The sequence below is a fragment of the Sander vitreus genome, unplaced genomic scaffold (genome assembly GCF_031162955.1).
Source record: "Sander vitreus isolate 19-12246 unplaced genomic scaffold, sanVit1 ctg505_0, whole genome shotgun sequence".
NCBI classification, from domain to species: Eukaryota; Metazoa; Chordata; class Actinopteri; order Perciformes; family Percidae; genus Sander; species Sander vitreus.
The window spans coordinates 21162-32500 of record NW_027595607.1 but is presented as its reverse complement, the minus strand read 5'-3'; the positions used below and the strand labels follow the sequence as shown (position 1 = coordinate 32500).

Sequence of the window (11339 nt, the reverse complement as noted above, 5' to 3'; positions counted from 1 at the left end):
GTGTCTACCTGTTTGCTGAGTCTCTCCGTCTGCACCGAGACAGTTTTGTGGATCCGATGTTCGTCCAGCACACAGAGGGCACAGATGCAGCGCTCACATGTCCGACAGTACACCTGGACAGTGAACACATCAGCAGGTCAGAGAGGGAGGAGTTTGGACTCAGCAACAATGAATGATATACTCACAATAATGAAAAGATATAATAATAAAAATAAAGGGTAGTTACTGCCCTAATAATAAAATATGGAAACATGACAAGGGACATTATTAAGCATAAAACAACATATGAAATATATAATATGACTGATGATGTAACGGGTATCTTCATAAACACGAGGCCTTCTGATATGGCAGTAAATCCAGTGTGCTTGGATTTAGAAAACCTTACAGCGTATCTAAAGTATAAAACATATAATGTCCTGGAACAGGAGATGGTTAATGTTAATCACAATCAGGTTTATATGAACAATATCCAATCTCTCAGGGTTCTCTCCATTCTAAGGTTTAGGTGCTGAATGAATGGAACTACTTCTTTATCTGGAAGTTTGGTCTTTAAGCTTTCTGATGGTTATGTATTTAATATTAGCTCTGACGTTTTAGACACAGATATGGAGATAACGGTCCAAAGTTGTGAAAAAAGAGACACAACACGACTACAAAGAGACACAACACGACTACGAAAAGAAACAACACAACTACGAAGAGACACAACACGACTACGAAGAGACACGACTACGAAAAGACACAATACAACTACAAAGAGACACAACACGACTACGAAGAGACACAACACGACTACGAAGAGACACAACACGACTACGAAGAGACACAACACACCTACGAAGAGACACAACTACTAAGAGACAACTACTAAGAGACACAACACGACTACGAAGAGACACAACACAACTACGAAGAGACACAACACAACTACGAAGAGACACAACTACGAAGACACAACACATCTACTGAGAGACACAACACGACTACAAATATACACAACTATGAAGAGAACAACACGTCTACTAAGAGACAACACGACTACAAAAAGACACAACTACGAAGACACAACACATCTACTGAGAGACACAACACGACTACGAAGAGACACAACTACAAAGAGACACAACACAATTACGAAGAGAACAACACGTCTCATTTTCTTGAGGAAGGACTCCTAAAACCACCCGCCAAATACAAACACCTTAGTCTTCCACAAAGCCAGGGAGCACACTGAATATGTCTGACAGCGGTCCAGTTTTGTGCAGTGATTCACCAGTTAGAGAGCCATATATATTATTGTCTCTTATTAATAACATGATACATCCTGGTTATACTAATAATAAAGATACGTTCCGGTTTCCATTTTAAATGAAACACTGACACGATGATCTAAAAAACAGGATCTTGTTGTATTTTAACCCCCCAAACGTCCCAGTGAGGATGCATTTTCTCTCACCTCCAGCAGGCGGCGGTGCACTCGGCAGGTGCGCCCCCGCAGCGCGTCCTGCGGCGCCATCAGCGGGTGTTTGGCGTAGAACGGCGTGCTGTGGTGCGGCTGCAGGTGCAGCGAGCAGTACGAGGCGGTGCAGGTGAGGCAGGAGCTGACCGCCGGCTGCTTCAGGCCCGTGCACACGTCACACCACACCACGTGCTCGCTGGGCGGCGCCGCCACGGACGGGTCGTCTTGGGTCGCCGCAGGCGCTGGCATCCCGTTCCCGGCCAACGTAGATAACCCTGCGGCGCCATAGCGGCTCAGTTTGAATTTCTCGGCGATGAGAGCAAAGACTTTGTTGACGCTGAGCTGAGGGCGTTCGTCGAACTGGCGCTTGCAGAGAGGACAGGTGCACGCCGCGCCAGATGCCCAATAACCTCCGATACACGCCTTCAGATACAAGAGAAGAAGAAACATTAAAGACAAACACAGGAAGTTTCTAACAGATGTATCGACACACACAAACACACACACAGTGTCTGATGGAACAATTATTGATTTATTTATTATCATTATGATTATTTACATGGAGTCTGGTGGAGGAAATGAGACAGAATTCAGTTTTAAGAAGCGTGTGTCTGTGTGTGTGTGTGTGTGTGTGTGTGTGTGTGTGTGTGTGTGTGCGTGTGTTACCTGACAGAAGTTGTGTCCACAGGGAGTGGAGACCGGTTGGTTGAACAGATCCAGACAGATGGAGCAGGTTAACTCCTGCTCTGAGAACAGATCTGGGGGTGCCGCCCCCTCCATCATCGCCCTGCTGCTGCAGGAAACATCACGGGGTTTAACGCTCACATGCACACTAATATTACACTCATATTATTCTTTTATAGAGAGGTGGAGTGGCCCTTCCTGTTTCCACTGTGGGACTTTATTTCAGTTAAAATGTTTCCGGGAGTGAAAGTGGAGACACAGATAATGTTTAGATCCTGTTGTAAGACAAAAACGTTAAATAAAAGCTACAAAAACTTCAGGAAAAGTAACAAATACCGTATACGTTGAAAAACAGCGCCAATCATCATATGTGTAATATTTGGCTCAATCAGAATCAATCAAAATATTATTTCAGATTCAGATTTTTATTGAAATAAAGTCCTATGGTGGACACAGGAAGGGGCGGGACTTCCCTCTCTGTGTGCTCCAGGCCGCGATATTTTTCCCCCCACTATGGCCACGCCAAGACCCGCCCTTCAATAGCTACTATTGGCCAGGCGTCCATGCTTACGCAAGGTAACGTAACCCCATTTGTACAGGTCCCATCCCCTGTCCAATCCGCTATCCTAACCAGGTCAATGCCTCACCCCAACCAATCGAGCTTGCTATTGAAGGGCGGGTCTTGGCGTGGCCGTAGTGGGACTTTTTTTTTTTGCAATCCATCATATGGAGAGAGATTAGAAACTCTGCATGGTGGCAGTTTGTAGCCTCATGTTTGTGTTGGATCCTAACAGGGTTAAAGAGGAAGTCTAAAGTCACAAAGGTTCACGTTATTCTGGTTCAGACTGCATTCCTGCTCACACTGCTAACCTCCAACACACACACACAAGTCTCAGAAACAACACTGACTAAAACACACGAGTCACTAAAACACAGAGAGACAGACAGGTTACAGAGAAAGACAGACAGGTTAGAGAGAAAGAGACAGACAGCTTTGTGTATAAACTAAGCTACGCTAAGCTACGGTTCTGTAGTTAAAAGCAGAAATAAACAAACTTTATTCACACGTTGTTAGTTCCATTTAAAGTGTGTGGTTATTATTATATCCCTTCTTTAATATTAATGATAATAATACCTCCTTATCTGATATGTCACTTTACTCATCAGACCTTTCTGCTTCTTTTTACAACATTTTGAGAGCTTATTTTGACCTTTAGTTTAAGTTTATTAAACAGCCCTGAAATCACCATCACCAAACCCACCAGACTCCATGTAAATAATCAGGACTTTTATCATCGTAAAACACACTTCTTCAAAGTGGACAGAAACTAAATAAAACTATCAAAAGCCGTCTTGGTTCATCTTTCCACTGTTCCAACAATCACCACTCTGGTTTGGTTGAAATAAACCCTTAATTCACCCATTTACATGTGGAGATATGCTGGCTCTATACACGCTAAAAGTCCTGATTATTTACATGGAGTCTGGTGGAGATATGCTGGCTCTATACACGCTAAAAGTCCTGATTATTTACATGGAGTCTGGTGGAGATATGCTGGCTCTATACACGCTAAAAGTCCTGATTATTTACATGGAGTCTGGTGGAGATATGCTGGCTCTATACACGCTAAAAGTACTGAAGTACTAAAAATTATTTACATGGAGTCTGGTGGAGTTTGGTGATGGAGATTTCGGGGCTAAAAGCTCTATCTTAGCTAATAGTTCCTACAACGCATTTGTAGTTGACTGAAAAGAGACAGTAACCACCTCAACTCTCAGGATGACAGAATCAGACTAAGCAATCCTTTGAGGCACATTTCTGATTTAGTTTTTTATAAATAAAGTTGACTGGAGTTTAGAAGCTTTTCCCCACAAGAGATTTAAAGAACCAAACAGTTTCTTACCTTTCTTCCTTTCTGGGACTCTTTTCTGTCCGACCCTGAAACTTGTTGGTCTGTGACGTCACGGGTGGGCGGGGACTCACAGGTGCTCGGAGTTCCCACGTGAGCTGAGATGCTTGTTTAACATGTGTTGCACATGTTAAACAAGCATCTCAATGTGTGTGTGTGTGTGTGTGTAACTATGTGTGTGTGTTACTGTATGTGTGTGTGTGTGTCTGTCTGTTGCTGTTGTGTGTCTGCCTGTGTGTGTGTGAAGTGGTGAATCCAGTTTGGCAGCATGTGATTGGCTGATTCTTACCTAGTTATGTAACGCTGACTGTAATAAACACATTATATACATACTATACTACAACTAAATAAGTTTTGTTGCAAAACGTAATGTGCAAAAGTCTGGCCGCTTGGTATTCTGGGTAAAAACACACAGACGTCACACGCATTAAACTGTTTAAGTTCTTTTATACAATCACTTCATACAGATAATAAAACATCACAACGCTCCACAACTTTTTTTTCACGTTTTAGCCACAAGAACTACAAGTCCCTTCAACCTTGTGTTGACACATCATCCCTTAGCAGATGTTTATTATTTCTTGAAGCGACAGGTTGGAATATTTCCCCGCTGCTGCGTTCAAAGAGGTGACGTGTGAGGATTCAGACGTGATGGAAGAGGGCAGCGTTGACAGGGAATAAAAACGGGAGAAAAAACCACAGAGGACTGGTCGGACCTGATGATCCACGCTCCACTTTCTCCTCAGAAGTCTTTGTAATGCAGCAACCTACACACACAGAGAGCGAGAGCGAGAGCGAGACACACACACACACACACACACACACACACACACACACACACACACACAAAGATTAGGATCTTTAGTTTGGGGTGGATGATGCCACACCCCGGAGCCTGATTGTAATGATAACAATCTAAATATAAAGAGGGACTACACTAAACGGGTGTAAATAAAAACTGGTGGAGCTGGTTGGCTGGCTGACCTGAAGAGAGGGGCGTGTCCTTTGTTGTTGGCCAATGAGAAGAAGCCGCTGTGCGGGGAGAAGTCCAGGCAGCTGGCCCGATAAACTATCTTCCTCTTGGAGACGGGGAAGTTAGAGAAGACGGAGAGACTCGGCAGGTGGACCTGACGGGACACAAAGACCACAGAGAGAGGGTTTCAGAGACAGACACAGAGACAGATACACAGACAGAGACAGATACACAGACAGAGACAGACACACAGACAGAGAGAGAGAGAGAGAGAGAGAGAGACACACAGACAGACAGACAGACAGACACAGAGACAGTCAGAGACCCAGTAAGAGTTCTCTAAGCGCCCCCATCATCTCACCAGGCGTATGGCCTCGTCGTCGGCCCGGGACGCAATGGCGAGGATCTCAGAGGAGGGGTTAAAGGTCAGAGCGGTGGCCGAGGTCAGCAGGTTCATCACCGCTCTCAGAGGCCTGGGATTGGCTGAGTTAAGACACGCCTCCTGGGAGTAGATGTTGACCACGCCCGACTCCGAGCTGCAACACAGAGACACCAAGAATAATAAAAGATCCCTTTTAAACAACATTTATTCTCAATTCAATATTTGAACCGATTGACAGCCCTAATATGTATGTATGTGATTCTAACAGACAGCTGTCAGCCAATCAGAGAACAGGATGGGTCTGTGGGCGTGTCCTACCCGCAGGCGAGATACTGTCCGTTCCGCGAGGCGGCGATGGACGTCCCCTTCACACAGCCGTCGTCTGGAAACCTGTTCACACAGCGGCTAGAACGCAGGTCCCACACATACACCTCACCGTCCTCTACACACACAGAGAGAGAGAGAGAGACAGACACAGACACACACACACACACACAGTTACATAACATTAACGGTCTGTCTGTCTGTGTCTCTCTCTCTCTCTCTCTGTCAGTCAGTCTGTCAGCCTGCCTGCCTGCCTCTCTGTCAGTCTCTCTCTCTGTGTCTGTCTGCCTGTCTCTCTGTCTACCTACCAGAGTTGGCGAACACTTTGCTGCCGTCGGGAGAGAAGGCGACGCCGCTGACATCACCGTTTATCTTCAGACTGCTGACCACCTCCTTAGTCTCAACACACACACATTTACAATTATTATACACATTCACTTCATTATCTTATAGTTTTAAAAATGATTCGAAATGTCCAAAAAGAGAGAAAGAAAACTGAAGCTGTGACATCACAAAGAGAGAGACAGACACAGACAGAGAGAGAGAGACAGACAGACAGAGAGAAAGACAGTCACCTTGAGTGTGAGGAGGTGCAGGTATCCTTTGGTCCCGGTGAGCAGCAGAGTGCCTCCTTCAGGACAAACAGAGAACTCCTTCACTCTGGCTTCATTCAGCCCTGATAAAGACAACACAGACGCGCGCGCACACACACACACACACACACACACACACACACACACACACACAAATCAGCCCTGAGGCTACATCCAGCTGCTACGGCGTAGGGGCCGTATCTCCACGTAGCCACAGCTACGACTCACTGCTGAAGCATAAACTGGCCTTTGGCCGCTTGTGTAAAATAAAGCGGCTGTGGATGATTACAATAGACAAGCTTCACATATACATCTACACATTCAAATGTCTGTTTATTATTGGAATGAAGGCTATTGGTTGTCGGCCCTACCTCTGATGGTGTGCACGGGCGTGACGCGGCCCTCCATCATGTCGTACACGTAGAACATCTTGTTCTTCAGGCTGGTGGCGATCACCGTCTCCCCGTCAACGCTGAACTGAGCTCGGTGCACCGGGAACCTCTCCAGGTGGATGCTCTGGATCTTAGGGTTGGTCTTCCCATCCACCTGAACCACACACACACAGAGACACACACACAGTTTTTTTAGTCTTCTACCAAGAAAAAGTAGTATATAAACAAGGACTCTGACATTACAGAGAGCTGATTGGCTGTCTGTACCTGGAAGAGGGACACCGATTGGTCGAGGCCAGCTGTCATGACGACCTGAGCGGAGGGGTGGAACTGGACGGTGGTCAGTCTGTCCTCCGATGGACGCGCGCTGTTGGCATGGAGACATTTCTTCATCTGAGAGAGAGAGCAAACGTCATCGACTGGAAGTTTGATACGACAGACAGTCACGTGATGACATGATCACATGATCAGGCAACAACATCCTGAAGAAAACTAAACTATAAACAGTCCACACTTCCTGTCTCCTAAAGGGGCGTGGCCTCGTTTCAAAGTGTAGTGAACGTGGTGTGGATGGATGAAAGTTATATTTGTATACTTCATTTGTAGTTAGATATTTACACAGCTAAAACATGTACTTAGCTTTGGGTACATTCGTTTTGTAAGAACGTTAGCTTCTCTGTGTTGCCAGATCTCGCGAGAGTTTGGTCTTCATCTGGACAAACGTGCTGACTGCAAACATCCAGCACGCGTCTGATTCTGTTTCTTTTAATATTTCTGTTGAATGTAAAAGAAGCTACTGACCCTCAGGACGCCGCTGGGCAGACTGTCTGAAGACCCCACAAAGTTTCCTGTCCTTCTCAGCAGCTCTTCATCCTCATCATCATCCTCCTCCTTCTCATCATCATCATCATCGGCTGCTGCAGGAACACACAAACATTTGGTCAATCTCAAAGTTACTTCTTAAAAGTTACTGTATTTGTTGCTCAGACACAAGTGTGTTGTCCATAACTAAGAGAAGATGAAATCAGCAGCCTTTTAAATGGACTCTGGTACTACAACTAGTTTAGTTAGCAGACATGTGAGTGGATATCTGATTCAAGTGTAGCATGAAATCAGTTTGAACATCTGGTCTGGTTAGAAGGGGTCTACCTTTCTTCTTCTTCTTTTTCTTCTTCACGCTGCTCTCTGCCCACGATGGAGTTCCTCCCATCGCCTTCTGAAACCTGACACACACACACACACACACACACACACACACACACGTTAATATGTGTGTGTGTGTGTGTCTGTGTGTTTGTATGTGTGTGTGTGTATATATATGTGTGTGTGTGTGTCTGTGTGCGTGTGTGTGTATATTTGTGTGCGTGCGTGTGTGTGTGTATATATGTGTGTGTGTGTGTGTGTGTGTGTGTGTGTACTTACTGCTCTCTCATCCTCTGCTGTAGCTTCTCTTTGGTCATGGTGGACTCGGCGTCTCCTCTGATCAGGTCTCTACGGTAACGGTGCTTCATGTCCACCCTGAGACACAAACAGGACTCAAACTATTACAATGATTACATCACACAGACCAATTCCTCCTGCAGCACAAAGGTAAGGCTTCTGTCTTTCACGTCGTACGCACACCACGCACAAAAGCTGCTTAAAGTCATATTCATATTTAAATAATCTCGTTAGAGTCCGACACAGCCATACTCTGGACGGTAAAACTGAGATTTTGTATATAGTATTTGTCACTGTTTCTGTATTTATTGTTCATTCTTATTAATGTTTACTATGTTCAGGGTTCATACGCATTTTAACCAATACTTTTCGGCAAATTTCCATGACTATGTATTCCTGAAAATGTCAGTCGACATTATACAATAAGAATACAAATCTGTGTTAAAGTTTACCCTCAGACGTTCAACAATCAAATGAATGACAATTTATGTGTTCATAATATCGCACGCCGAATAGAAACGTTGAAGTTAAGACGGCGTGAAATACATTTTTTTTTTAACTAATCACATATTATTATGCTGTGTTTCCATAACTTTTCCAAAACTTTCTGGGTGTTTTTATCTTTCCAAAACCTTTTCCAGTTTTTTTCAAAATGTACGAAGCCTGTATGTTTGTTTGTGTTTCAGCACCAACATCCCCACGTAGAGGAACTCCTGCGGTAATAAACTGCTTTCTGATTCTCATATTCAGCTTTATGTTCTGTTGTTTAGGTCAATTCATCTTGGACACATTTTGAGGGATTGTTATTGTTATCATTTCCCACAATGCTTATCTCTTTTGGGGGTGTTAATTAATCACTGCATCGATGCATCGCGATGCAGACCTGGATGATTCTGCATCGACAGACCATAATGGATTATTGCCTACTGATGTAACTTGTTGATTTCCAGTTTGCTGCTTCTTCTGTGTTTGTCTGTTGGACAGACAGACAGACAGGACAGCGTGCTGAGTGCAGACGCTGCTTTACCCTTCCAAAATAAAAGCCCTTTCTCTTTGAGTGGGCCTGTGAGCGTGCTGAGTGCAGACACTCACTCTTCCTCCCGATCGTCATCCTCGTCCACCCAGGCGGCCGCTCTGATTGGCCGGCGCTGCAGGCGAGCTGCGTCCTCGGCCTCCGATTCCCCCGACTCATCGTCTCCGTCCTCCACCAATAAGCTTCCAGTCTGCTCCGCCACATCCTCCTGCTCAGGGACAGGAAATGATGTCAGACTCCAACAGTGAACTGAGAGTAACTAACATTCTCTCTCTAAGTTTAGAGAGGATGATGATAACAATACATGTCTGTGTCTGTGTGTGTGTGTCAGTCTGTATATATGTGTGCGACTGTGTGTGTGTGTCAGTCTGTATATATGTGTGCGTGTGTGCGACTGTGTGTGTATGTGTGTGTCTAAACTAACACTCTCCGTTTATTGCGCCAGTTGATATCACGATGATTATAATACAATATATTGTGCAGCCCTATTTACTGCTACTTTAAATTGACAGTTTTGTGAACGAGGTCTGGTGAGAAGCAGTGCTGGAATGTAACTAAGTACATCTACTCCAGTACTGTACTTGAGTCCAAATGTTGAGGTACTTGTACTTTACTTGAGTCTTTTCTTTTCATGCCACTTTCTACTTCTACTCCGCTACATTTCAGAGAGAAATATTGTACTTTTTACTCCACTACATTCATCTGTTCCAGTTTTAGTTACTAGTTACTTTAGTTACTCCACTAAATTCATCTGTTCCAGTTTTAGTTACTAGTTACTTTAGTGACTCCGCTACATTCATCTGTTCCAGTTTTAGTTACTAGTTACTTTAGTGACTCCGCTACATTCATCTGTTCCAGCTTTAGTTACTAGTTACTTTAGTTACTCCACTACATTCATCTGTTCCAGTTTTAGTTACTAGTTACTTTAGTTACTCCACTACATTCATCTGTTCCAGCTTTAGTTACTAGTTACTTTAGTTACTCCACTACATTCATCTGTTCCAGCTTTAGTTACTAGTTACTTTACACATTAAGATTCCTGCTCATTAAACACATGTAGTTTATAAATCTGATGTTTGATTCTAAAGTAAACTAGCCAACAATATAACGGCTACAAGTCCAGCTGAGATGGTGTGTGTCACTGTGTGTGTGTGTGTGTGTGTACTTTTACTGTAACAGAGTATTTTTACAGTGTGGTCTTAGTATTTCCCTGCAGTAAAGGATCTGACTACTACTGCTCCACTGCTCTCTTAAATTGCTGTATTTGTGACTGGGGTCTGGTGAGGAGTTACCTCGCCGAGTCTCTCCAGCAGCTGTTCCTCTGCCCCGAACACCAGTTCCTCCAGCAGCTTCACCGAGCTGTCTTCCTCTCCCAGCACCGACACACACTGCACGTTTCTCCGCCGTTTCTCCTCCTCTTCCTTCGGGTTAAACTTCGGTGCTCGGGTCCTTTTCTTGGCCGTTTTTCTCTCCTCCGTCGTCGGCAGCTTGATAACATTCACGTCCTCCATGTTTTCCCAAACCAAACTCCCAACAGAAAACTACAGATTTAAGCCCTCAGCGGACAGACATTAAGGAATAAACTGTTAATATTTCTGTTATTAATCTGCGTTCAGCAGCTTCTGGTTCCACATGTGGTGGTGTTCAGTGTTTTTCTTCATGTGCTTCCGGAACACTGACCTGTGAACCCAGAATAATAAAAGCCCGCCTCCTGGTGTTCACTGGCGGTAATAGGTTGGGAAAAACCTAAAATAATAATAAAAAAACGGATACAACATTTCAATAAAAATACTAATAAAAACTAATCAAAATATTGCAAATTATTGTGAAAAAAATTCAGTTCCTTCTTTACAATATTATTATACAAAATAATAATAAACAACTTAAATACAAACTATACAAAGAATAATAAAAATGAAATACAATAATACTAAAATCATCATTTTGTGTTTGAATCTGATTGTTTTCATCATCTCTGCTTTATGAATGAAGATTGTTTTTGCTCAAACAGCTACATAAACTAAACCCAGCGAGGAATTTAACTAAGTACATTTATTCCAGTACTGTACTTCAGTCCAAATGTTGAGGTACTTGTACTTTACTTGAGTCTTTTCTTTTCATGCCACTTTCTACTTCTACTCCGCTA

At 43.8% G+C, this 11339-nt stretch overlaps 2 protein-coding genes across 4 annotated transcripts in view; both read right to left on the bottom strand.

Moving 5' to 3' along the window:
* Window positions 1-4206, bottom strand: part of btr30 (bloodthirsty-related gene family, member 30) — an 11306-nt gene extending 7100 nt beyond the window's left edge. Inside the window, exons 1-4 of the mRNA XM_078245427.1 lie at window positions 4051-4206; window positions 2129-2255; window positions 1460-1885; window positions 9-113 (exon numbers count right to left, since the gene is read on the bottom strand). Coding sequence (XP_078101553.1) covers window positions 9-113; window positions 1460-1885; window positions 2129-2245 — 648 coding nt within the window. The 5' untranslated portion in view covers window positions 2246-2255; window positions 4051-4206. The remainder of the gene's footprint in view (window positions 1-8; window positions 114-1459; window positions 1886-2128; window positions 2256-4050) is intronic.
* Window positions 4207-4483: 277 nt separating this feature from the next.
* utp18 (UTP18 small subunit processome component) lies at window positions 4484-10868 on the bottom strand. 3 transcript variants are annotated; one of them, XM_078245428.1, is made up of 13 exons: window positions 10486-10868; window positions 9253-9401; window positions 8143-8238; window positions 7870-7943; window positions 7522-7637; window positions 6988-7113; window positions 6700-6874; window positions 6311-6411; window positions 6044-6134; window positions 5730-5853; window positions 5391-5565; window positions 5041-5183; window positions 4484-4823 (listed from the first exon to the last, which is right to left on the bottom strand). In XM_078245428.1, the coding sequence occupies exons 1-13, from the start codon at window positions 10702-10704 to the stop codon at window positions 4799-4801; spliced, it is 1614 nt and encodes a 537-aa protein (XP_078101554.1). In that variant the 5' UTR covers window positions 10705-10868; the 3' UTR covers window positions 4484-4798. The 3 variants fall into 3 exon arrangements, with proteins under 3 accessions (XP_078101554.1, XP_078101556.1, XP_078101555.1); XM_078245430.1 differs by having other exon boundaries at window positions 6044-6128; XM_078245429.1 differs by having other exon boundaries at window positions 7522-7634.
* Window positions 10869-11339: the final 471 nt, after the last annotated feature.